General features: G+C 52.4%; 1 protein-coding gene across 6 annotated transcripts in view; it reads right to left on the bottom strand.

The window, feature by feature from the left end:
• Positions 1-27,642, bottom strand: part of Stk32b (serine/threonine kinase 32B) — a 269,438-nt gene that overhangs the window by 170,680 nt on the left and 71,116 nt on the right. For 3 of the 6 annotated variants that reach the window (XM_048784166.1, XM_048784163.1, XM_048784165.1), the window contains exon 3: positions 9,774-9,925. In XM_048784166.1, the coding sequence (XP_048640123.1) occupies positions 9,774-9,925 (152 nt within the window). Of the gene's footprint in view, positions 1-9,773; positions 9,926-25,408; positions 25,553-27,642 lie in introns of all 6 variants that reach the window. The other 3 variants (XM_048784164.1, XM_048784161.1, XM_048784162.1) reach the window with 2 other exon arrangements.

Consider the following 27,642-nt stretch of genomic DNA (forward strand, 5'->3'; position numbering starts at 1 on the left):
CCCACCCACGCCACCAGCGAGGTGACCTGGGGGCCTTGGGTGTGGCATCGGATGCAGAGCAAGAAAGCCACTCGCTCTGTTCCACTCCTGTTCCCGTGGAGGGCAAGGCTCGGTGTGACACTGGCCTGTCCTTCCCACGTCCCTATTCCTTGTCAGTCTCCATGGTAGATAAGGAAGGACCAGGTCCCGGGCTCAGAATGGTGGCAGGTTTGGTAAGTGGTTAGCCTTTAATGGCATCACATCAGTTTCTTGGTGTGTATTTTTAGGATTGGCTTCAATTTAGGACAATAGAAGCTAGTTTTTTATTTATGGAGAAATACCACGTTTTCCAAATCCAGCTCATATAAATAAAAACGCGAATTGGTAAGAAAATGCCAAGTCCATAAGGGTGTGGGTGGTTCTCAAGTACAAACAGTTGCACTTGAGGCTGGGAGAGACCCCGGGCAGTCGGGCCTTCCAGTGTCCCTCTCCAGATGTCCTGGGGCATCACAGGCTCGCTCGCCCTTTGGAAAGCAGGCAATCTCTCTGCAGCCACATTTCCACAACTTTCACTGGCATGAATGGGCCTCGGTGGCAGGCTGTGGGCACTCAGGAAGGACAGGGCTGTGGCAAGGCGGGCAGGCATGAAGGAGATGGGAGCGTGTCTACTGAATGCCCATTTCCCCACTTCGGGGTGAGCGAGCAGCTACAGACTATCCTGCAGAACATACTGGCAAATCAAAGGCGTGTGCCCTGCTCATCAGAATGAAAATATGCTTCTGTTATGAGTCATGGACAAATCAATTAAAACTGGAAACCGAGAGGAATTCCTGACTCCAGAAGCATTTAAGCTCGCCATTCCATTGCTCTGGCCCCACCCAAACAGGAACTCCAGGGCGACTTGTCATCCGTGCAGAGCTAAGGACGAGGTCAAGAGCAGAGTCCCTGCCCTCAAGGGTCACACAGCTCCCTGGGGAACAGGTGGCTCTTGTTCCTTCGTCTCCGTTCCTTCCAACCTTCTCGGCTGATGTCCCAACCTTGGGTCAGGTACAAACATCCAATTCAACATGGCAGCTGGGCGGTCAGGGAGGATGGCTGGGGACCAAGAGCAGTGGGTGGGGTTGTCTTCCCCAGAGGCAGCCGGGGGGGCGGGGATGGGGGAGCAGGGTTCACTTTGGGAGCTGAGAGTAGGAAGATGGGGATCAGAAGGCTGGGGCCTGGCCCTTCCATTAGATGCCCCTGGGTTGGAATGTGTGGTCCACAATCATGTGTGAAGGCTTGATCTCCACGTGCACACGCGGCATTTGGAGATGGGCCTCTGGGAGGGATCTGAGGTTAGATGAGGTCATGGGTGGGCCCCACAGTGACATCAGTGGCTCTATAAGGAGACAGGAGGGACCCAGACAGCGGCTTGCTCTGGCCCACCCAGGAGGCCCTCACCAGGTGCTGCCCAGGCTCTTGGACTTCCTGGGATCCAGAGCCACGAGTCAAATAACTTCTGATCTTTATAAATTATCTAGTCTTACAATTTTTTTATCACCACAGAAAATGGACTAAGACCTAGGTGGCCCTAAAAAGGTCAGACACATAGAGCAGAGAGCAGAATGGCGGTTACCTGGGGCTGGTGGAAGAGGAGCCCCGGTGGTGGGGGCGTTGGTGGGAATGCCCAAGGTTTCACTCACAGGATGGATAAGTTTGGGGATGTAGTGTGGAGCGTGCTAACTGATGGGCAGCCATGCGTGTCCACTTGACCAGGTAGAAAGACTTTGATAAAAGTGGCAAAGTCTCTGATCATGTAAGTCACGGTGTGACTTTGATCTTGCAGGGCCCTGAGGACCCAGGCCACCATGCTGTGCAACCATATGACGTTACCCCCTGGTGATGGACACAGCAGAGTGTCACCGGGGATTCAATAGCATGAAAAATGTCTTACAATGGTCCCTGGTGATGGGCTTTCCAAGAAAATGCCACTTTGGCCTAGGATCTTGAACGTGGTGGACTCTGTCACTTACTACCTGCCTCAAATTGCTCTCCCAGGAGAAGCAGCCCCTGCAGCCTTGACAGCAGAGCTGCTTTCCTGAGAGCAGACCCCACCCCGTCCTGCCTCTGTCTCTGCTGCTTGGTGCGAGTCCTGTGTCCTGGACACAGCAATTCTCTCATCCGACAAGTGCTTCCTGAGCAACTACTATGTGCCAGGCATGGTTATGAGTGCTGGGGACACAGTGATGAAAATGTGGGCAACATGCAGATAAGAGAGGACCTCACACAGATGATCTGAAAAAAGTAAAGGGGTCGCCTTGCAGGCGTCTGGAGAAAACCACCCCAGGCAGAGGGACCTGTGGGAGGAGGCGGGCCGGGCCTGGGTGTGGGGCTGCCTTGTGACCTGCAAACCCCAGAGGACCCAGGGCCTCACCATGCCCCATTGAATGACATCCCCCATTAAAATGCATCACATTCTAATGCAATTTTGGTGGCTCTTTGGGACATGGGCTTCCCGTAAAACTGCTTGGTCACTGAACCACCTCGGGTCTCATTTGCATGTCCCAATGGCAATGACCTCCCACTAGCAATTTCATGCACACAAATTGTCAGAGAATTTACAGGTCATCATTAATACCAGGGTTTCCTCAGGAGGAACGGTGACAGCGTACATCCCTCTAGCAAATCTTAGTTTCCATAAGGCTTTCTTCCGCCAGATCTCAACAGATTTGAACCTCACAAAGCGCAGGAGGGAGGGAGGCATCATATATGGGTGAGGAAACTGAGGCTTCCAAGGATATGCACCTCGGAACAGGGAGGACCATCTTCCACGTTGGCTGCTCCATCAAGTCCACAGTCACCACGTTCCCCTCTTGCGTGTGGGAAAGCATCCTCTTCTTGGAGGGAGGGAGGAACTTGTTTGATATTTTGGAGCCTCACTCTGGGACTGACTCACAGAAGATGGGTCTCCAGGGCACTCAGGCTTTGCTGTTGGATTTGGAACCCCAGAGCGGGGTCTGGCTCATCACCCAGGCTCTCAAGAATCAACTGCTGAATTCTCAGGAGTGCTGAAGCCAGCCGACATCACAGCATAAGATTGAAACAGACCACAGTGGAGCCTTTGCAGCTTGCATAATGACAAATGCTGCACCTCAGAGCCTGACGTGCTCTGATGATCCCCCGGTCCTTCTCCCCAGGGGAGCTGGGCATTACCAGCCCACCTTTGCTTCTAATCCCAACACTGCCTTTCAGGAGCTCTGTAATCTCGTGTAAATAATGTGAGCCCCTAGTGCTCACTTTTTCTGGGTGTAAACTGGAGATAATAACATCTGCCTTTTCAAGGTGGGTCTTGGGATTAATTGAGATAAAATATGGAAAGAGAATTGGACCAGGGGTGATCAATAAATGGCGCTGTCACTACTATATTGAATAAGTATGAGATGCATTTGACACTCCCATGGATCAAGGAGGACTTGACAGAACAACCCCTGGGAAGGCGTGAGGGAGTGAGGAGGAGGGGCGTGAGGAGGAGGAGGGGCGTGAGGAGGAGGAGGGGCGTGAGGAGGAGGAGCCAGAGGAGGAGGCACAGAAGGTGCCCCGTTGTACACAGGACATATCCCGCGGACAGTCCTGGCTCTCCACAGGACCGTGGATGAATCCTATGGCCTCCGTGTTGGATCGCTGGGTCCCCTACTCATAGGAATCTCCCGACACACCCCGGCCAGCTCCCTAGGCCCAGCTGCTCACTCCCGGGGCTCTGCTTGTGCACAGTGTGACGTCTGGCTCCTTCCACAGCCTTTGCACAGCCCGCGCTGGCCCTCCGAGTGTCAGGGTGCAGCCTGTGGCTCACAGTCACAGCCCCCACCTGCCTGCCCTCCTCGGATAACTACCCTGTGCCACTGTCAGGAAAATGCGGAAACCTGACATCTTCCAAGTGTAAGCTGAAGCCACCAGTGCTGCGGCACAGGCTGCACAGCCCCAGGTGACAAGAACCCCTGGACAAGTCAGCACAACTCTTCCCTTTGGTGCTGGAGGTTACCATGGTGATGAGGATGTCACAGTGGATGCGGGAACTGAAGACGTCACTCGAAGGAATGGGGAAGAATGCACCAGCTCTCTCCTCTGCGTGTCACGGATGCACAGGACAATAGATCCCCAGGGCATGGGGGGTGTGTCCCCAGGCCACCAAAGCATAGTCACTCCTGAGGCCGGGGTGGTGTCTGTGTGACACCGTCTTCTCCCACCTGCAAGCTCTATGAGATGGTGAACTCTGGCATCCTCACAGCAGGGCACCCTGAAGGCCCACAACAGCAGCAAACAAGATCTGCTTGATGTCACATGCCTCTCAGCCAGGGATGAGCCAGGCACGGTCCCCTGCCCAAGGGGCTCACTGCTTATGAAATGGATGAACGCAGCAAGCTGCCCTGCATGTAACAGGGACAGGAGAAACCTGGGCTCAGGCTGGGTGGCAGTTCCGGGAGGGTTGGAGGAGGGACACCTGGACCACAAATTACACGCTGACCCTCTTCATCCTGGACCTTAGAAGGTAGGATGTGCCTGGTCCCATCAGGAGCGTAATGAGTGCCTGCTTCAAGGATGTGCATGGTCAGGAGAAGCGCAGAGTTCTCACGTGGACACAGTGAACGGCAGGGGACGTGAGCTGGGCAGAAGGAACAGCAGGGGCAGAGGCCAGGAGAGTCAAGGACACTGGGCCCTGTCACAGATCATCATTATGGCTGGCATGAAGACCCAGATGGCAGCAGCAGGGGCAGGTGTTAGAAGACAGGCTGGCTTAGTTGCAGGGCCCAAGTCACAGAAGGACACTTGTCCTGAGGGCTTTGGGGAGCCCCTGCAGAGTTTTATGAGAGAAGCGGTGGACTGAGTTTGCACTCAGGTAAGACGTGCTCCACTCAGGGCAGACTGGTGATGAACTGGCCAGAGGCTGAAAGGCAGGTTGGGGGCTGTAGCCATGACCAAGGCCAGGGGTGAATTCTTCTCCAGAAATGATCTGTTAACAACTGGCAGTTGCTGATGAAGGCCATATGGTATCCTTTGTCAAAGGTCCCCTGGGGGCATCCCGCCTCTGTCCTGCCCCAGCCCCCGCCTGTCCCCGGCTCCAGCCAGAACAGCTCTGCCCTGAAATTCTGACCACACTTCATCTTAAGTGAAGATCTCAAGAGTAAGGTTTGGCCACTGATTTAAGTGGTTCTTCCTTGGCTCAGAGTGGTAGGAAGACATCTGTATATTGACTTATTCCATCACCGCTTCAAGAAGGTTCTAGAAACATGCAGTTGCTGTGAGAGCCGTCTAACTGACCTGGAACATCTGTTCTTATCCCGTCCTGCCTGTGTCCGCTCTCACAGTTGTGCTGACAGTGACTGGTGGCAGGTGCCTCCCTCACCCAATGTCATATGAACCATTTGGATGTGTGTAGCGAACCCCCAGCCAGGTGGGTGGAGACGACTCCATCACACGGCCTGAAGACGTGAATGACTACCTGCCACTGGCGTTCAATCAGGGTCACGGCCTCGTGACATATCTCAAGATGCGTCCTCCCAGGCTGGCCAGGCCTCCCCCCCCATGTTGGAGGAGAGTGGGAGAAGAAAGGTCCTCTCACCTGAGGACTGAGGGCCGTGTGCTCATAACAGCAGAGGCCCCCGGGGGGCACGCTGCCCAGGACCTAGGGGAGGGTCAGGTGTCGTCCATTTGATCCGAGGAACAACCCTAGGGCAATGCCATCTTTCATTGCAGTTTTACAAATAAGGAAACACGGGAGGGGGCTGCTGGCCCTTGAGGCCTCTGTTCATCAGCCCCGGCTGCCGAGATGGGCAGCTCACCGAGCTGGAGGCTGGAACTCGAGGTCAGGATTCAGTGTGGTCAGGTCCTGGAGGGGCCCTCGCTCTGGCTCAAGGAGGACAACCTTCCTGCTGCGTCCTCAATGAGATGTCTCTGTTTCCTCTCGGAGGCCACAGTCCTAACCAGATTAGCACCCAGATTAGCCCAGACAGTCACCTGGGAATTAAGACTTTGATATGTGAATGTGGGGGACACACTTTGGCGAGAGGACGGGGAGGTCAGACGCTTGTCCCTTCCCCAGGCTTGCCCTCCCCCCCCCCCCCTGCCCCGCCACCAGGGCCCCCTGCACATGGTGCCCCCGCGCTTTGGGCTTCCTCTTTCCTTTCTCCTTGGCTGTGATTGTCTTAGGCACAGGAGAGCAAAACAGCTCCGCTCTGGACAGGGGAAATACAGCCCCCGACAGCTCAGCCTGGGCTACCGAGGCTTGGGAGCACCAACCACTCACTCTTCAGAGCAAAACTGACATGGAAACTAGTTGATGCCGGGCCTTCGTCTGTGCCAGCTCTGGAGCCTGTCAGCCGGAAAGAAGGACAGGAGGCCGGCCTCGGGGCGCAGTAATTCACCCTCAGGCAACGCGCTCAGGAGCTGACGGGTAATTAACATAAAGCACTGGTGTCCCCATGAACCCAGAGAGCAATTCCCACCACGTCCCCTCAGCAGGGGCGAGAGAGGCGGCAACAGAAGCCTGCAGCGGGGTCTGTGCAGGCAGGAGGCGGGGTGGGCACAGGCGGGAGGTGAGGAGGCGCAGGGTGAGGAGGCGCAGGGTGAGAGGCGCAGGGTGAAGCGTCCCAGGTTCGAGTCCCATGTCCTCCCCTGTGAGTGCTGTGGCTCATGGGCATCTGCAACCGGGATTGGTCAGGGCAGGATCACAGGAAGTGCCTGAGGCCACTGGGAGCACTGAGGGAGCCCAGACCACATCCAGGTTCCAGCAAAGGCTGGGGTCTCTTCCCCCGAGATGAAGACAGCAGGGCAGGTGGGGACCTGAGCCTGGCAGCACACCAGCCAATGCAGGCAGTGACAGCTGCCGAGAGCCCGCTGCGCAGCTGGGAAACAGGCAGGGCACGGCAGGCGGAGCGGGGACCCCGCAAGGAGCCTCTGCTTGTTCTCTGCCTTCCCTCTGGGGACCCCCTTCCCTCACCGTCTGCTCACACACTCGGGGCCACCCTCCCGCCCTCCTTCACAGGAATGGGCCCTGACCACCCAGGCCAGTCACGGCCTCGGGCTCTGCAGGGGCTGCACAGCCACGACTGGGGCCAGCGTCAGCCGTGGCTCTGAACACCAAGCTAACAAATGCAGGGGACAGCAGGAAGGCCAGGTCAGCGCGAGTCCAGGCTTAGTTATGGGAGCCAAGAAAGTCCTGTGAGCTTCGGTAAGGTAAGCTGAGTTCCTGTCCCTACAATCAAATCAATCCTGGCCCCACGGCTCATGAACTCAGTGCTGACCAGAGGAACAGGACTCTCTTCCTGTTAGATGGGGACTTGATAGGTCATCGTCGGCCTGCCTGGGTGCCTACCATGAGCTGTATGTTGACTTACTATCTATCCTGTCATCCATCTGCCTGATCTATCAGCTGTCCGCCTATCTCCCATCTGTCTACCATCTCTATCATATATCTATCTGTCACCCAACACACACACACACACACACACACACATATACACACATACACACACATACACACACATACACAAACACACACATACACACACACATACACACATACACACACACATACACAAACACACACATACACACATACATACACATACACACATACATACACATACACACATACACACACATACACAAACACACACACATACACACACATATACACACATATACACACACATACACACATATACACACATACACAAACATACACACACATACACACATAAACACACATACACACATATACACACACATACACACACACACACATTTATGGCCTCTTTCAGTGGATAACATTTTCATTTACAAAACCTACACTTTCACAGCTTTTTTTTCGGTAATTCTCAAAACAGTCCTTGCGGTGAACACAGTCTCAGTGTGTCCTTTAGCAAGGGAAGACACTGAGTCCCAGAGTTTGGAGGTGACTCCCAAGTCAACCATGGATTCAGTCCTTCCTTCTAATGGTGGGAGTTCAGTGCCACCAGAGACCAACATTTACAGAAATTTCTTATCTGTCCAGCACTGTCTTGTTGGAAAGCCCTGTGTCGATGTGTAGTATCCATGAACTCTCCTTTAGCACACGTCCTACAAGCTCGAGTGTGCATCCCAGTCCCTGGGACCCTGAGCAGTCTCTCCTAAAGGCTGGGCTCCAGACAGTCATCTAAGCAGAGCCTACACTGGCAAAACCACCAGAAGCTGCCTTAGTTACCCATGGGAGAGGATAGAGGTCAAACGGCTCATCATTCTTCTCTACAGTGGAATATTACACAGCCTTTAAAAACACATACTGTAAAAAGTGTCAATGATAAGCTAGTGCTTCTGCCAGACCATCAATTTGAAAGAGTTAAATACAAAATTACTATTCATGTTTCTCATACCTACAGCTTACACAGACACCCACCATTGATATGAAAACTACGAGAAAAGGAATAAGAAAAGAATATCAAGCCCCAAATGAATCTGCTGAAAGGCAGGTTGGGGGTTGTAGCAATGACCAGGCCAGGGATGAGCACTTCTCTAAGAATGATCTGGAAACAACTGGCGGTCGCTGAAGAAGGCCATATGGTGGGATTCTGGGCAGCTGTTACTTTCTCATACTTTTCTTATACTTTCTTATGTGTTTAATCTTCTGTATTTTGCAACAAATGTATACTGCTTTTCTGATAAGAAATGTGTTTTTAAAAGATTCTCTTGTTCAGCAATCAAAGTCATTTCCCCCACGTGACTGAGTGTTGGCTCACTGCCTAGAGCCAGGAAGACCCTTCGGTTATGATGTGGACTCCTCTGGGCCACAGCTAGGCTGGGGTTTCCCCAGGGAGATGCCCGAATCTGTGCATGTGCCATGCCTGCCTCCGGGTCCTCAGACACAGCAACCTGAGGTCCTTCTTCTTCAACTACTACCCACGGCTCAAAGGGCTTCTAGGAACAGACAGCAATCAACATCGTAGATGTCCCCATCAGGGTCACCTTGTTGCCCACAAGGTCAGTGCAGTGAAGAGCACTGGTTTCCTGGAGTAGCCATCTTGGCTCCTCCACCAAACCCCGCTCAGGAAGCCTTTGCCAATGCCCCCCACAGGGACTCCTGCAGCCAGAGCACCCGGAAACAGCTGCTTCCAGGGCGAGCATATCTTAGAACCATCAGCCATCCAATGAGGTGGGTCAACACGGAGCAAGGCAGAAACCTCGGCTGTGCCCAGCCTCTGGGTCGCAGAGGGCCTGGGGCTTCCTAACTGCAACCCAGGAGTTGGATGGGGCCCAGGAGGAGACCAGGACGTGACTGTCTAGGAGGAGAGGCCACATGCAAAGGCCCAGAGGCAGGGACCCACCTGCAGGGAGGGGTTTCTAGGATGCAAATTTAAAGTGGAGATAATGACCAGGGACAAGATAGAGAGTTCTGGAAAGTGAACCATGGCTGGCCTCATGGGCAGATTCAGGACCTGGAGCTCAGATGTCCATGCCGGGTGGCCACGATGCATGGAGTGGGACGGGGGCTCAGTGGTCCTTCCTGCCCTCAGTGCTATGGTGGCTTTCTAACAAGTCGGACTCCACTGAGAAGTCTCCCCTTGACGTTCCCTTATGACCTGCCACACGTTTCCTCAGACAAACCTCTGCTCCATCTGCATTCAGCTCTCATGCATCAGGAAAGAGCATGACTGACCAAGCGAATCCCAAGATCTCATCAGAAAGGGAGACCACAGACACCTGAGAACGCCTGCGCCAGGTCATCGCTCTCCTTTCTCTGTAGCTGGGGAGGAGGTGCCCGGGGCGCGGCGGGCGCCACTCACCACAGGTTGACCAGGAACGGGTGCTCCAGCCCCTGCATGACCTGCAGCTCGCGGAAGACGTTGCGCACCTCGTCCCTCTCGATGCACTTCTGCTTGTTCATGTACTTCATGGCGTACATCTTCTTCGTGTCTCGCTTCTGCACGATGCACACCTGGGCAACGGGCAAAGGAGAGCGTTCAGGCCCACGTTTAAGGAAAACCAGGAGCCGCTGCGTTTCCACCCTGGGGTCAAGTCCGCTGGCAGAGCAGCTCCATAAACTGCCCCCCATCAGTCCCCAAGGGCAGAGTTGGAACCCTAGGTTCCTGGCCCTGTCTGGGTGCTGGGAAGGCAGCCCTGGGGTCAAGAGACAGAGGGAGCAGCTCACAGCCCTGGAGGAGACCAGAGGGAGGGCCAGTGACCGCAGCCCTATCTGTGCCCAGCTGACTCCCCACATGGTGCCCACCTCCCGACTTCCACACCCCAGCCCTGCACTTCTTCGCCCATGGACTGTCTTTTGTGGGCAGAGCTCCCATTTGCAGCCCATGAGACAGACCAGCAAAGCCAGGGAATTGGGGTATTCAGTCCGTGGCTGATGGGATGGGAGTCCTTGCACCCCAGCTCCCCTGCAGGGTGGGTGGGACAAGTCTGAGCTGCTGTTGCACTGTCCCGGGTCTGGGACAGACTCCTCTCACAGCCCCCTCTCTCTGCCCTCCCTGCTCCCTGGGATCCCTTTGCCTCTCCAGGGCCCTACACTCAGATCCTTCCTTGGGCCGCCTCTTGAAACCCAGCCACGGCCCCAGGCTCGAGCGAGGACGACACCCACGTGGTGCTCCACCGCCGCAGGCCGGGTGCTGTCACCTCCGTTCCCCCGTCAGCCCCCGAGAACCACAGGGATAAAGCCTCCCTCCCCCGTCCACAGGAGGAGGCACCGCCCACAAGCAGGCGTCGACCCACCAGCCCCAACAAGCCACTGCACACTGTGCCCGGCTCAGACCCATGGCCTCTGACTTTGAGTGACTCCCTAAACCCAGGGCAGAGGTGGCTTCCCCAGGGCATCAGGGCAGAGGACGAATGTGGAAGAAGGGAAGAGGGTGGGGGCCAGGGGAGTCCTCTAGACAAAGGGATGGTGTCAAGGAGGGCAGGAGCCCAGGGAGACGCCGTGAGCAGTATGGTTTGCCACACGCGCAGGGCTGGCGTGCCTGGGCAAGAGTGACCAAGACGGCGGGTTCAGATGTCCCCAGAAGCCGGGGGAAGCAGCTGCTGCCTTCCTCAGCGGCTCTAACGTACCCACAAGCCAGGCAGCCTGAATGGCAGGAACGTATTGTCTTTCCCTTAGGAGTCCAGAAGCCCAGGTTCAAGGTGTGGGCGGCCCTGTGCTCACGGGGAGGATTCCCTGGCCTCACCTAGCACTCGCCACTGTCCCTGGCTCTCTCTGGTTTGCAGCTGGAGTCTGGGCTTCCTCCCATGTGCGTCTGCCTCTGTTCCCCAACATCTTGTAAGGACACCAGCCATCACATCTATACCTTACCCTTCTCTTTCCTTGACCTCAGCCACCTTCAGTCAACTGTAGTCTGAAAATATCAAATGGAAAATTCCAGAGATAAATTACTCATAAAACCTAAGTTGCATTCTAAGTAGTGTGATGAAATTTCACCCCAGTGCCATGGTGGCTTTCTAACAAGTCGGACTCCACTGAGAAGTCTCTCCTTGACATTCTGTCATAACATGCCACGCCTTTTCTCATATAGACAAACCTCTTCTCCATCTCCCAGGACGTATCATCCCTTTGACCAGTGTATCCATGCTGTATATGCTCTTTCCCATAGTCACTTAGTATCCCTCTTGGTGATCGATTGATGGGTGCACTACTGCAGTGCTTGTGTCCAGGTGACCCTTACATGGCAGCCTATAGCTACCTCATGGTGCCTACACCTCGATCCATCCCATCATGCAGGCATTGAACAATCAGGTCATCACAAGAAGGATGTGACAGTAAAATAACGTACTTAGAGAGAAAAGTTTATAAATTAAACTGTACCATAGTCTGTATGTGTAAAAATAAATAATATACATAGGATTTGTTCCTTCTCAGAAGCACCGATACGCAGGATCATAGATACGCAGGATCCCTGGGCTTCCAAATAAGGCCACAGTCCAAGGTTCCAGGAGGACATGACTGGGACACTATTCCACCCAGGGCACTTCCACTGCTGTCTCCATGGACAAAGGAAAGGGAGGCACAAAGGCTTCCAGACCTTCCTCCAGGTTCCAGACTCAAGCCCAGCTGTCCGGCTCCCCAGTGGCCCTCGGTCCACCACCCCCTAGAGAACACGGCAGGTGGAGAGACACTAGCAATAAGACAGTGGGCACCTGGCTAGGAACCCGGGCTTCCTCCAGGCACTGGGTTGCTCTTCTGTTGGGAAGTGAGCCCCTCCCAGCTCAGATGTGCGTAGTTTACTCGTGGAAGAGGAGGACGGCTGGGAAAGGCCCCGAGTGCAGCTCCAGCTCTGGTCTCCGAGCCTCAGCCTCAGCCTGGGGGGAGCTGAGGGCGCAAAACCCACGCTGCCCACTGGGCAAAACTGGAGGAGGCCAAGGAGGTGGGGGCTGGCAGTACAAGGGGGACGAGGGACGTCAAGGGCAGCTCGACGCGTTCACCAGTAGACGTCACGGGACCTCCAGGCAGCCAAACAAGTGGCATGAGGCTGAACGTCCTGGGGCTCCCATCTCTAGAGAACTTGAAAATACAAAATGCAGGGAGAAGAAGGTTCCCGGGAATGGAGCGGACGTCCAGATCCCAGCCCGAGTCTGAAGGCAGAGGTGGTGGAACTGCCAAACTGGACTTCTCACCCCTGCACCCCTGTTCTCCCTGGCCATCTCAGAAGAGGAGCTCAGCTGTTGCTCAGAGGCTCGCCAAGCTGTGGAGGGAGGCTGCATTCAGAGTCACTGGTGTCCAGGGGACACTGGAGATACTCAGTGGTCACCAAGGCTCTCAGGGGACACTGGAGATACTCAGTGGTCATCAAGGCCCCCAGGGAGGGCGGTGGGGCCCTCACCTCAGCTCAGGGTTGCTTAAGAACCGGAGGAGACTCTTCAAAAGTAGGTTGGAAAGCCATCTTTGGACCAAGAGCCCATGGTTAGGACAGGGCTGGAAGGTGGACTTTCCCACCCCAGGGGAATCAAGGCTGCTGGCAGCGGGTTGGGAGGGAAGGCGGAAGTGTGGATCTGCAGGTCCAGGAAGAGGAGTCCACCGAGGGTCTTGGCCTCTGAGCACGGGGGGTGGCTGGGACCTGTCAATCGTAGGCCTGGACCCCTCCTGGGTAAGCTGAGGGCTTGGATCTGCCCCTGGAGGGCATCTTGGAAAGCCGTTTCTCAGGAGCGCAGCTAAGAAGGCTGGCCTTGGGGAGCTGGCCGGCTCCTGCTCCTCTGGCCGACCCTCTGTGGGGCTGTTCACAAATCCTGTCTTGCTTCCTCCTGGTCTGGCCAGGCTGGGCAATGGGCCCAAAGCCTAGTGCCTGGGAGACAAGTGGTGTCCAGAAGACAGAGGCATGGAGAAGGGTCGGGTTCTGGGCCCTTGGACCAAGGTGTAGATTCCATCTCTACTGTGTGACACCAGGCAGGTCACCCACCCTCTCTGAGCATCAGTCGGCTCATCAGAGCTTCTGTGGGACGCTTGTTCACGTGAGAACACAGCAGGAAGCCAGCAGTCTGGACCTGGAGGGGCCTCGCGGAACCCAACCAGTGCCAGCCTGCTCCCCACTGTCCACACTCCAGACTGGGAACTAAACTTTGTCATTATGTCACCGGTCTGTCCTGGGACCGCCTGCACAGACTCGGGGAGCCCTGGACCTAGACGGGGTCTTCTCCAACGAAATGAAGGGTCTAACGAGGAGGTCGCCCTGGGTTAGGCTGGGCCACACCAGGTGACTCCTAGAAGAGCAGAGACGCAGGGAGGTGGCTACGGCTGCAGCCACGTGTCCCCAGGGCAGGTCAACACCTGGGGGCCACGGGAAGGCAGGGTAGAGCAGGGCACAGGCTCCTCCGGCCACACCTCCACGGTGGACTCTGGCCTCCAGGACTGTGAGGGACAGAGCTGGGTTACGTGACAGTCGGCACAGCCGCGCCTCTCTCTCCCCACCGCAGAGGGGGTCTGCACGACGACCTCCCAGGCCTCTAGGGGACACAGTGCATGGGTGGGGCCAAGTGTGTGACCCATGCGGGGAGCAGCCAGGGGCACGGTGGAGGGGTGGCAGATAGATATCGGGACCCCACCTGCAGCCCTGACCTCACGTGCTCCCAGCCCCGGTCCCTGGTGACTGTCCACCCAGGGCATCTGCTGAAGCAGGAGCTGCTCTTGGCCTTGGAGCTTCGGCCAGGTGACGGAGAGGGCAGCTGGCTCTGCCCAGGTCCTGGGGACGTTGATGTCAAAGCCGAAGACCAGGTCCCAAGTGGCCGCAGGGCTGCCCCTCCAAAGGAAATGGCAGTTAATGAGGCGAGAACAAGGAGTTTGGCCAAAGCCATCTTGTTGCCAAAAGGCAAGCACCCAATTAACATTCCCATTAGCCTAATCCAATTAGGCCTGACGCTATCATTACTAATTACAGTGTCGGGACAAATAAATAAACGTTAGCTAATGTGGTCTCCACTGGCACTGAGAAAAGCATGTGTCAAACACACTGAGCATCAGAAATTTGGGGATGGGCCCCAGTGGGTGGAGAGTGGGTGGTGGAGGTCAGGAGCCCACAGGGGCCAGCACCCGGGGCTGGGCATCCCGACTTGGGATTCAGCATTCAGCGTGCTGACGGGGCAACTCCGCCGAGACTTGTGTGTCCTGGAATCGCGTCTTCAGCACGCCCCGGGAGGCAGCACAGCCAGCCTGGAGGACTGCCTTGAGGGAATCTCCCAGAAACTCCTTGACCGGCTTCTGCTCAGGACTCTAACCCCAGTTGGCTCTAGGGGACAGACGATTACCCAGCGCTGGCCTCGGTCCTGAGGTCATCTAAGCACTGTGGCAGATCAGTGCTGGGGGCACATGGATGGAGGATCTGGGGGCTGCTCTGGTCGGGTTGTCATGGGCTGGCCTCGGGAGGGGGGACGTGTGGGGAGGTGGGGAGGAGGTGTGACCCGCAGAAGGACAGAGACCTGGGCCCTGCCAGGGCACATGCCAGCTCCTGCCAGTAGTATTCTCAGCTTCTGCGTCTGCGCAGTGGAGCTCGGAGCAGTGCTGACCTGAGCCAGTCAGGAGGGGTCGGGGGATCCCCGCAAGCCCCTTCCTGCGCTGTACTCAGGACCCTCCTCCGCAAGCGTGCCAAAGGCGGAAGCACAGAGCACGGTGCAGACCTGGGGCAACCTGGCCACCCGAGGATTGTCTGGTGTGATTCTTGATTTTACGTCAGTCGACTGGATCACATGTCCAGATATGTGGTCAAACATGACTGCGGCTGTGTCCGTGAGGGAGTCTGGGGATGCGAGTGACACTTAAATTGGTGCACTTGGAGGAAAGCAGGTGGCCCCCTGCCCTGTGGGTGGGTCTCATCTAATCCGCTGAAGGCCTGAAGAGAAGGAAGGCTGGCCTCCCAAGGAGGATGGAACCCTGCAGGAGTAGGCAGCCCTCAGACCTGAGCCGCGGCCAGTTCTCCGCCAGGCCTCTGCACCTTAGTGCCTTTGCCTTCGCCGTGAGGGAGGCTGGGAGGCCGGGGGTGCCCTGTGGATGTGAAGGCTCTGGGGAAGCCCCTGCTGGACCCACTCAGATGTCACTGCCGAGAAGTGAAAGTCCACCCTGCAGACTCCAGGTTGGCCAGCCCTGAAAATGTGCCCGTCAGGTCCATAAACATGTCCCTCTATTACACACACCCACTTCTGCTTCTCTGAGACTCTGGCTGCTACATCTGGAACCCAGCCAACCAGGATGGGAGCTTGGGGCCTGAATTACACTTCCCAGGGGCCTGGGGACCCTCCAGGGCCTCCGGTGCTGGGAGAGCACAGGAGCTCACATGGATTGGTATCTGACTAAAAACATTGTCTCCCGTCACTGTGCAAAGGAGAAGGCACCCCAGGAAAGGTCCCCCTGCGGAGCATGGCCCACAGTGTGACCCACTGTGCCAGTCAGCAGGCCTCCCGGTGGCAGTGAGAAACAGCCTCCTGGCCCTTGTCTGTGAGTGGCAGCAAGAAACAGCCCTCCTGGCCCTTGTTGCAGGACAACATCTCAGAGACGAGGTGACAAAGACAAGCGAGGGACAGGTGGCAGATTGCCCTGACTGACATGCTTCACATGTTAGTGCCATAAAACCCGCTATCCCACTCCTCAGGATTTATCCAAAAGAACTAAAGTCGGCGTAGTCTAGTGACGCGGCCACATTGGTGGTTATAGCAGCAGTTACAACAGCCAAGCCACAGAACCAGCTGCCATTAAGAGATGGGTGAATAGAGAAGACAGGGACACAGACACAGGGGGTGTCACTCGGCCACAGGTAAGAAGGAAGTCATGGCATTTGCTGGTGAATGGATGGAACTGGAGGGCATCCTGCTAAGTGAGATGAGCCAGGACCAGAAAGTTTTCTCATATGAGAAGCAAGAGAGAGAGAAGGAAGAAGAGCAGGGGGTGGATCCTAGGAAAACAGAAGGGAGATCCATGGAGCAGAGGAGGGAGGTGGAGGGAGAGGGAGAGGGAGGGAGAGGGAGAGAGGGGAGGGAGGGGAGAGGAGAGGGAGGGGAGAGGGAGGGAGGGGAGAGGGAGGGACTGGAGAGGGAGGGATGGGAGAGAGGAAGGAGGGGAGAGGGAGGGAGGGGAGAGGGAGGGAGGGAGAGGGGAGAGACTGGAGGGACTGGAGAGGGAGGGACGGGGGAGAGAGGAGGGAGGGGAGAGGGGAAGGAGGGGTGAGGGAGGGAGGGGAGAGGCAAGGGACTGGGGAGGGGAGGGAAGGGAGGGGGAGGGACAGGAGGGGAGGGAGGGGAGAGGGAGGAACTGCAGAAGGAAATGCATCAAATTATGCAACGTACCTACGTGAAGTCACCACGGGGAAGTCCCCCTGTATGTTTGTCTACAAATCACTAATTTAAAAATGAATAAATAAATAAAATGAAGACCAGTAGAGAAAGAGGAGCAGGAGAGGGAGGAGGGGAGGGAAAGAGGAGGTACCTGGGGACTATAATGGACTGAAATGGAGCAAGTCATACTCCATGATTTATGAGGGTGTCAGCCTGAACCCCACTATTGTGTCCGACTACACAGCGCTAACTAAAGCATGGAAAAGCTCATGCTCTGGGTTAAACTATATTCCCCCAAATCCATGGCTGAAGTCCTAACCCCCAGAGCCTCCAAATGTGACCACATGGACACAGGACCTCTGAAGAGGTCAGCACAGCAAAATGAGGTCACCAGGGTGGCCCATCCAATCCGACTGGAGTCCTGAGAAGAAGAGATCAGGACACGGACACAGAGGGACGACCCTGTGAGGACGCAGGGAGAAGGTGGCTGTCTACACCCAGGAGTGCGGCCTCGCGAGGAATCTCCCATCTCTCCTGGGTCTCCCAGAGCTGGGGCCACCTGTCTGCACCCCGCAGCTGAAGGTGCTGTCCTGAGGGCACGGGGAGCTGCCGGAGGGTTCCAAGGTGGATCTGTGAAGGCCACGGAGGAGGCCTGGGCTGGGCTGGGAAGCGCTCTCCGCAAGCGGAGGAGAGCCTGGGGACAATTCTAAGGGGAGACGGGTGCTTCCTGATCACGTCACCACCCTGAGCACACGCCCACTGGTCCCTCTTCAGAGTCGTCCTGGAGGCACCGTGTCAGGAAATGCCAAGGCAGTGGGAGGACGAGGCCTGGGACCTGCCCCCGCCCCGCACCTTAGTGCCGTTGCCTTCACCCCGAGGGAGGCCGGGAGGCCGGAGCGCCCTGTGGATTGAAGGCCTGGGGAAGCCCTGCTGGACCCCCTCAGAGGTCACTGAGCCGTCTGCCAGACGGTCCGCCAGCTCTGGCCCGGCTCTGCAGCCACGTGGGCCTGCATGTCCTGGGACAATAGCTCTCAGTGCAGTCCCCCCAGGAGCCAGCAAAGTCCTCCGAAGCAGCCCTCAGGCCAAGCACATCTGCTTAGTAGGAAATGAATAGTTATTTCATTAAAGAAATGGGTTCCATCCTTCATGAAGATGTCCACAGAACTATGAAGGCTTCACATAAACGCACCATCTTTCAGGAGTCCAGGAATGATTCTCACATCATGATAACAGCCAACCCAAGGCTCAAAGAAGTTAGGCAACTTGCCCCGAGTCTCATAGTCGGACTACACTCTGGAGCCAAAGCTCGTTAAATGAGTTAGTTAACTCTTGCAATTTCTTGAAAAGAGCAACTACTTATTCTGAACCCTGCTTGTGGTGGACACAGCGCCGGGCACTGAACCTCCTGCCTGAGGCTAACTCTGCTCCTGCCCCAGGGCCTTTGCGGCTGCTGGCCTTTTCTCTGCCCCACTCTGCCCCGTCTTCACCTGGCGTTCTCTTCTTACCAGTGCAGTTTCAGTTTAAAGGTCTCTTCTCAGTGAGGTGAGGCTGTCCCCAAGCTGCTAGCTCCAGGGCATCAGGGACCCTGGTGAGCCTGTCCCCACACCAACACAAGAACCTAGAATAACGCCAGGTCAGAGCAGTTGCCCATAAGCATTCATTGTCCAACCCAAATCCCTGCTGGGCATTCGCTGTGCCCCCATTAACTTGGCGACCCAGAAACTTAAAAGACAAAAAAGATCCTAAAAGAATATTTTTAAACAGTGAACAAAAACCTTGATAAGCCAATTTTTCCCTGGACATTCAAACTGACAAACGCAAATGTGAAATCTCGTCCTTCCTTAGCTGCTACATGGACTAGTGGTGGTCTGGGCACTAAGTCCGTCAGCCTGCTGTTACTCAGGTGTTTCTCACTGTGAATCCGCAGGCAGCTGCGCACGCCTGGAGGTGTGGAGCGCGACCACGGATCATATGCTGGCGGTGGGACTGGTCTCGAAGGCAGTGAGAAGGCGTGTGGAGTCTGGGAGTGCCATCTCTGCAGTTTGTCCAGCATCTTCCTTTGAGAGACACCAAGAGCTATTCTCACAGAACTCCAAGTCACTTTGGGCTCTTAATGAGCAGACGGCCTCCAGGTAGTCCAAGAATTTTAACCAACTCTGAGTTTATTCTGCTTCAAATCTGTAGCCCTTTAAGCAGACGGTCCACTTGCCCATCAAGCAAGATTCCTCTGAAGCAAGCTGCCCAGAGTGCCCCCGGGGTGCCCTCTGCCTTCCCTGGGCAAGGACCCAGCCCTGTTGGCGTCTGAGGGAGTACCCAGTGGGTCACTTTACCCTGGCTCTCCTCTGCTGGCTCAGCCATCAAAGGGGTCGGGCGTAGCCCACAGAGAGCAGAGAGAGAGGGCTGGACCGGAGGGAGGACGCAAGCAGCGGGTGAGAGATCCCTCTGGGCTCTGATGGAGAGGCAAAGCCATTCAACCAGATCTCACCTGCTGTGTGCCAGTCACTGGGTTCTTCACCCATTTCTACGTACCCATTTCTATTCTGTACATGTGTTGTGTGGATCACATACATGATAGGCTGTAGGTATACCAAGGAGTCTGAGCGTACACGCACACTGCCCAGCAGGCTAGTGGACCCACGTTAGAGCCCACGTACGTGTGTATATGTAAACATCCTGCTTGGTGGTGGGTGTATGACAAGGTTTGAATATGGATGGTGACCCTCAAAGGTCCATATATAGAGGCTTGGTCCCCAGGTGGTGGTATTGGGAACTTAGGAGGTGGTGGGGCTTCATGGGAGGTCCTGAGGTCATCGGAGGAAGTGCCCTGGAAGCCTATGGGACCCTGGGAGAGGATCCAGCCCTGTTGGTGTCTGAGGGGACACAGAACTCCTGTGTCCTGGCTCAAGCTGCGGCCCCCACCACTGCCAGGTGCTTCCTCACTAGGAGCCTAGAACAACAGGTTTGCCCAGCTCGGACTTGAACCCCCCAATCTGTGAGCTCGCACAATGACTGACTGACCCACAGAGAGCAGGGGAAGAGTTCTTCAAAGGAACAGACGCTCTCATGGTGAGAGGGGGTGGGAGTCCAGAGCAGGCAGAGCCTGGTGCACCGTGGCCCCCCACCCCCGTCCTCTCCATCTCACGAGGTGCATCTGCTTCCCAGGTGCCCTCACTCCTACCATCAGAATCAGCCCGATTCCCAAATGGACATAGAGAAATTGACCAGCTGTCACAGCGACCCCAGGATGTGGTCACAGAAGGGTTACAGCAGCCACCAGGACATTCTTGCTAAGCACAGCAGCCTGCCTGAGGCTGGGTCCTCGGGTGCCACATGGGAGGCGACTTCTCACATCTCCAGAGTAAAATGAGATTTCTGCGAGTTCACATGTGCTCCTGCTGATAACCAGGGCCATTGTCATTGTTCACAATGGAACGTCTCTCTCAAAAACTCTTAATAAATGCCGGATATCAGGGCGGCCAGAGGCAGAGAGAAAACCCAAATGTGCATTCACTCTTAGGAGGATGCTTTTCTTCGTCTGACGCCAGCCCACCTGCACACTAGATTAATAATAGCCATGTGGACTTCAGCTGCCTCCCTCAAGAAAAGGCAGAAACTATTTGGATTTTGATCGGAACAAAGCTTTTTTTCCTGTTTCTTTAAAAGAAGCCAAGCTCATCCTAAATACTGGGTATTTATTTGTGTATGTTACACATAAATTCGCGTGTCATCAAGCTATCGCTAAACCTAAGGGTGATATAAAAACAGACCCTCTAGAAAGCTTGGATGTTTCAAAAGATCAATTATGACCATAGGGTTGAGATATTTCATGTCTAGACTAGGTTCCAAGAGCCAGGCCAGAAGCCAACCAGCATCACAGATGGGGACAGAAAAGGTGGACCAGTTTTTCATGAGCTGACATCAGGCTGTACCAATTTAAAAATCACACAGCCATGAAACAGATTTGGTAGATTGTCATGAAGAGGTACAAGTGTTCAGGACCCAAACCATCCCTGCCTTGCGTGCTGATGTGCTTCTAGGGGACACCAACTCTGCTGGAGATTAGAGGGGCTGCTTCCTCAATTCCACGAAATCTCAAGTCCAGTAGGATTTTAAAATGTCTTGTTGCTTATTGTTTAAGTGCAGCCACTGTCCGTGAGATTATAGAGAAACCTCCTAAGATTTCTGGGCTAAAATTCTTCTGAGAAATTCAAAGAATGGCCTCAAATCTGGTTCATAAACTCAGTCCAGTGCTTGCTGACCCCTAAGATCACATTCAGGAAATAGATTGAAAGGAATCAGCCAGGAGAAAAGAGAAGTAGGCTGAGATTTGTGTGCCCACACAAGAGGCCAGAGTGGGCAGTGTCAGTCTGACCAATTAGCTGTTTGTTAAAAATACATGTTTTAAAAGGAATACAACCCAAAGTTTCTACAACTTAACATCCACCATGTCCAGGACGCAACTCAATATTTGATGTACAAAGAACCAGGCAAATGTGGCCACAATCAATGGAAGTGTAGCTTAAAATGACCCTGACGGTGCTGTAATTAGCATAAGGAGCTTGCAGCAGGTAAATGAAAATGCTTCATGTGTAAAGGTCAAGATGGCCGAGATCCATGAAATCACCAGAAGTCCCAGCAAAGGGGAGCTCTCTTTAAAAACCAAGAAATCCCATCTAGTCACGTCATAGTTAAACTCCAAAAGTGGGGGGAAAAAAAAACCTTTAAAAGGAAATTTTTTTAAAGGCGAGAGACAAAAGAAGCAGAGTACATCCCAATAATATTGATCCAGAACTCAGTGGCTTCTCATGAGAATCATGGAGGATGGCGACATGGTACAAGATCTCTAAAGTAAACCAAAGAAAATAAAATCCTGTCGACTCAAAAATGTTTATCCAACACAAATATTCTTTAAGAAAGAAGGTAAAATAAATACATTCCAGATAAGATGAAATTAAAAAATGAGTTAATAGGAGCACTGCACTCCCAACAAACTACAGAAAATTCTTCAGCCTGAATGGAGATGATACCAGGTGGGAAGTGAGTCTCCATAAAGCCAGGCGTGAACCTCGAGGACAGCTTTCTTTCTAACTTTTATATACAAGGGCATTTGTATTATCTGGCTCTAGTTATACACACGCATTTCAGATCCAAACACTCTAGCATTCTATTGGATATTTTAAGAAGATGTTATGCATTTGACAACTGTAGTATAGAAGCTGACAGGGTGGTAATGAGCCCTACAGTTAAGATTACATGTTATGTAAAGTGTGGCTTTAGCAGACTGTGAAATAAATTGTGGATGCTTATTATGATTTCTAGAGCAGTAGTTCAAAAATATAATAAGGAGAAGAAGAGTCATACAATTAATAGAAAAATTGAGAGGGATGGGGCTGGGGATGTGGCTCAAGCGCACTCGCCTGGCCTGCGTGCGGCCAGGGTTGGATCCTCAGCACCACATACAAACAGGGATGTTGTGTCCCCAAAAACTAAAAAATAAATATTAAAAAATTCTCTCTCTCTCTCTCTCTCTCTCTCTCTCTCTCTCTCTCTCTCTCTCCTCTCTCTTTAAAAAAAATTGAAAGGGGCTCCAAATATTCATTAAATCAAATCTCTTTCTCTCTCTCACAAAAAAAAAGAAAAAAAAAAGAAAGGAGAAGCAGGACAAAAAATAGAGGAGTAGCAAGAAAACAAATAAAACTATGACAAACCTAAAGTAAACTATGCTAATCATAACACTAACTGTGCATTAACTAAACAATCTAATTAAAATGCAGAGCTTTTCAGATGAGACTTTTTAAAAGAAAGACCTAACGACATGTTGTCTTCAACATATTTATGTTAAATATAAAGAAAAAAGTGAAAATAAAGGCAAAACAATGACATGTGAACAGCAAGTGTAAGTAGGTTAGAATTGCAATATTAACCTTAGAACAAATATGCTTCAAAATAAAGAGTATAAGCACATAGAAATTATCTTCTTCTTCTTCTTCTTCTTCTTCTTCTTCTTATTATTATTATTATTTCATAGTGATGATAGAATCAATCCATCATGAGGACATAACAATCATCAATGTGTATGTGTCTAACAATGTTTTACATCTCAAAGTAAAGAACCAAATTTTGACAGACTTAAAGCAAGAAGCACAACTCTGCCCTCATAACTGGAAATTGCACATGACTGTCTCAAAAACTGATAAACAATTAGATCCCCAGAATCATCTGGGTAGAGTTTTCTTTCTGATAAGGGTTTTGACAACAAAATTAATTTCTTATTCTTTGTCCCAGCAAGGACATGGAAGATATGAATAACGTTATTGAGCACCTTGGCTTCATGGGTATTTATTGAATCACACACAGAACTGCTTTGAAATGCGCATTTTATCAAGTGTGTTGACTAAGATCATAAAATGAGTCTTGATTAATGTAAATGAAATAAAAGTATATAGCATGTTCTTGGAACACAATAAAATAAGTTCAGGGCTGGGGTTGTAGCTCACTGGTAGAGCACTTGCCTAGCATGTATGTGTGAGGCACTGGTTTTTATCCTCAGCACCATGTAAAAATAAATAATAAAATAAAGGTATTGTGTTCCTCTACAACTTAAAAAAATTAAAAAAAAAATAAAACAAATTAGAATCAATAACAATAAGAAGTTTAGGAGAAAACAAAGATTTAGAAATTGAACAACATATACCTAAATCATCATGGGTCAAAGAAGAAATCACAAGTTGAATTAGAAAATACTATGAACTAAAAAAATAACCAAAATACAATATTTCAGTTTTTATGGAATGTAGCTAAAGGAGTACTTAGAGAGAAATTTATAGCTTAAAATCTTTATGCTATACAAGAGAAATGTCTAAAGTCAATGATAAACCTTGAAAAGTTTTCACCTTGAAATGCTAAATGATCAAGAAAATCAGAGAAAGAAGATAAATTGGTAATATCAGAAATAAATGAGAACTTACCAATACAGATGTCACAAAATTAAAGGGATTATATTAGATATTTTAAAATTAAGAATGTTATGAATAATTCTATGTGCCAAATTTGCCAATCTAGAGAAAATTTATAAATTCCTTGAAAAAAACAATTTATCAAAATTCACATAAGGGGGAAAAAACAGAAAATGTGAGACATATGTTTATAAGGTTGATTTTGTAGTCAAAAGCCTAAACTAAACCTAAAGCTAAAGCCATAAACCTTTTGGAAAATAAACTTGAAAAACTTCATGACTTGAGTATGCTTTCTTGAGCCAGGTTTTCTTATGCAGGTTACATAAAGCAATGACCCTAAAAGGAAAAAGTATTCAAGAAATTAAACCTCACCAAAATTCAGAACTTCCATGCATTAAAACATACCAAAGAAAGTTTACAGCAAACCAGTCTTCTGAAAATAGTTTCATATCTGACAAAGGACTAGCACCTGAATACATATCCCACAATTCAATAATAAAAAGACAAACCACCCATTTAAAAAAAAGTGGCAAAATGTTTTGAACAGATTCTTCAGAAAAGATATATAACTGGTCTTAACATAGCACATGAAACGATGCTCATCATCATTAGTCATCAGGAAAAACGCAAGTCCAAACCACAGTGAGTTACTAAAAGGCATCAGAATAGCTCAAATTGAAGATGCTGGCCAAGATGTGGAACAAATGGAACTTTTAGTGGGAGAGAAAAATGGCTCAAACATATTGGAAAAAATTTTGGTAATTTGGTATAAAACTAAAGACATACTTACTCTATGATCTAGAAATTCCAATCCTAGACTACCTTAGAGAAAGAAATCATGTCCACAAAAAGCCTTCTACACAAAGTTTCTTAGCAATTTTATGCAAAAAAAAAAAAAAAAAAGTTACCACTAGGGAAAGTCCTGAAGCATATCATGTTGAAAATGGGTGAATGAGTGGGTTCATGGGTGGATGGGTGGGTGGGTGGACGGATGGATGGATAGGTGAGTGAATGGATGACTGAATGGATGGTTGGATGGATGGGTGGAAGGTGGGTGGATAGGTGGATGGATGATGAATGGATGAATGAGGAGGTGGGTGGGTGGATGAGTAACTAAATAAATGAGAGAATAAATAAATGAACTTATTTTGACTGTTTTTTTAAAATTAACTCTATACAAACTTCCAATAACCAGTTAAAACACAGTCTTAGAAAAAAAGTGGTGGCAAGTGTACTGTTCAGCCCAGAGCTTTCTGATTTCCAAAAAGGATAAATGTCATGAAAGACCGTGAGCCTTGCTGGACCTTGTCTTGCCTCACCACTTATCAACAGTGACAGGTGTCAAGCATGGTGAGATATTTTAGGAATTAAATGTACACAACAGCACTTCCTGTCCCAGTGCCACATTTATGTAATAAAAATTCCTCTCCAAGCCAGAACTCTCATGCCACACACTTCAGAAAAGCACAGGCAGTTAAAGTCTCCACTTCCCTGCCCCCTGATCCCCTGGGGAGCACTTCAAGGAATGACCGAGGAGGGCTGAACATGGGCTGGGAGACGGGTCCACGCTCTCTTGGCCCACCTCATTTACATCTCACACAGCCCCCAGTGGAGGACACGGAGGTGCCCGCTTCATAAGCATGGCAGCCGTCCAAGCTGGGCTCCACCCATGCTCCCACAACACCTGCACCCCTTCTGCCTGGGTCTTGACGTACTTGACCTTGCTGCGCAGACGGCATAGTGCTGGTGACTTCTCCAAGGGGAGCCTGCTTCCCAGAGGTGCTGTGCAAGGGGGGCCACTCCTCAAGGTCAGACTCATCAGTCAGTCCCTCTGATACCCCTCTTGAGTGCAGCCAGCCCTATAGGGGTGGGGAAAGGGTGATGATAGGGTAGAGAGCTTGTAACTGGCACCCCACCCCAACTGTGGGGGGCTGGAGTGAGTGTCCAGAGGGCAAGTTACTTATTTGGAAGGACCCCAATGGAGGAAGAGGCCAGCATGGGCTATGGGGGTCAGGGACACAAGGAGCACCTTTGGAAGAAAGCTGTGGGCGTACCCAGGCCACCTTCAGGAGGGTGGCAGCCAGCTCTGGGCCCCTGGAGACCTGAAGGTTCTAGTCCTGGCCCTTCCTGCCACACCCTTAGACCTAGGAAGTGCAGGCAAGAAGGACAGGGGAGACCCCGAGTCCAGGTCCTCGTTCCAGCCAGGGGGGAGGCAGGGCATGCTGGAGGCCAGTGCGAGGGCCAGGCAGAGGACAGCAGGCTGGGAGTGGTGACTCAGCAGAGGTTAAGGGATGTGTCTGAACAGCGCAAAGACTGTCTGAAGGGTCACGGCGGCTCCTCTCATGGGAACCTCCAAAGCTCCTAACCCCATGGCCCAGGCCTGCAGGGCTGGTCACCCTTAAGTGGAGGCCGGGAGGCTGGGTGGGCTCCACAGCAAAGCAGGCTCACTGGGGTTCTCCAGCACTCCCCAAGTAGCACATATCCTGTCTGAGACACCATTTCCAGGGACTCCAGCTGGGTGCAGAGAGCTCCCAGGACTGCTCAGACAGTTCCCCAAGCCACGGCCTCTCCTGGTGGCTGCCCCGAGGCCCTCCCTCACCACCTGGCAGGGACCTGTGGGTGCTCTCGTTCTCTTGCCTTCTCACCAGGCCTTAGTCGGGGATCTTCAGAGGACAACCCTAGGGTGTGTCTGCAGGTAGACACAGACCGACAGGTTCATTCTAAGGAACTGATGCAGGTAAGTGTAGCGGCTAGCAAGTGTGACCTGACTTTGGCAGGGCAACCGGCAGGCTGGACACGTAGGGGAGAGCCGATGCCAGTGCAAGGCCACCAGGAGGCAGAGCTGCTTGTACCCCACAGAGCTGGGTCTTCCGGGAACGCAACTGGTTGGATGAAGTCCACCCACCTTGGGGAGCTGTTTGCTTCACTCAAAAGTCTCCTTGTTGAAATGCCAATCTCACCTTTGAGAAAAGGACCTTCACAGTGCCGGACACATCAGTGCTGGACTGAATACCTGTCTCCCACATAAAATCACCCGTCACACACCACATTGTAACTGACCCATTTCCACGCTGCTCTCTGAACAGGACTCCTGCCCTCAAGATGCCCTCTGTTTTGTAAAGATGGCAAGGTCTAGTGCAGCTCATGGCCCCGGACAGCAGCCCGGAGGCTGTCTGTTAAGTTAGCAAGTGCCCCATTTCACTGGGCAATATAAACAGCCAGCATTATTTATTTATTTACTCAGGGCCTCTCTAAGTTGCTAAGGCTGGTCCTGAACTTGTGATCATCCTGCCTTGGCCTCCTGAGTAACTGGGACTACAGGCGTGTGCCACCAAGCCCAGCTTGGCCAACATTTGTAATGTGTGCATTGAGGACTCAGAAATGGGATTCTGGCAGGGCAGGACGCTCTTAGTACCACACTGTGCCTGTGGTTAAGTCTGGACCATGTGACAAAGAGAGTCTGAAGTTTCAAAACTGGGCTCAACTCCAGAACGTTCTGCTAAGTGCATGACTCCTAAACACACCATTTCCAGAAAGGTGCTTGGGCCTGCTTGGGTTAGTACTGATCCACGACAGAGTCTAGAATGGCACCCGGGACAAGGTGTCCATTCAGCGACTAACTAACCAGTCCTGCGATGCGTTGGCAGAACGAGGAGATGAGGGTGGGAAGGCTGGTCGAGCTCTCCAACGTCTCGGCTGAACTCTCCACATTGTGAATGGGCTGACCAAGGCATGGGGTTGCTGAAATAGCAGGTCCTTGGTCCTCAAACGGACCTGGGTTCAAATCCCAGCTTTGACGCTGCTGGTGAGACCCTAGGTAAGCGGCCCTTCTTGCATGTAAAATGGAAATACTGATAGTTGCTTAAAAGGACAAGAACACCTGGCCTTCAGCAGGTGATTGAAGCAATCGTGGCCCAAGGGAATGGCTGAGTCAGCGGGACAGGCCAGG

This window comes from Marmota marmota, unplaced genomic scaffold (genome assembly GCF_001458135.2).
Source record: "Marmota marmota marmota unplaced genomic scaffold, marMar, whole genome shotgun sequence".
Taxonomy (NCBI): Eukaryota; Metazoa; Chordata; class Mammalia; order Rodentia; family Sciuridae; genus Marmota; species Marmota marmota.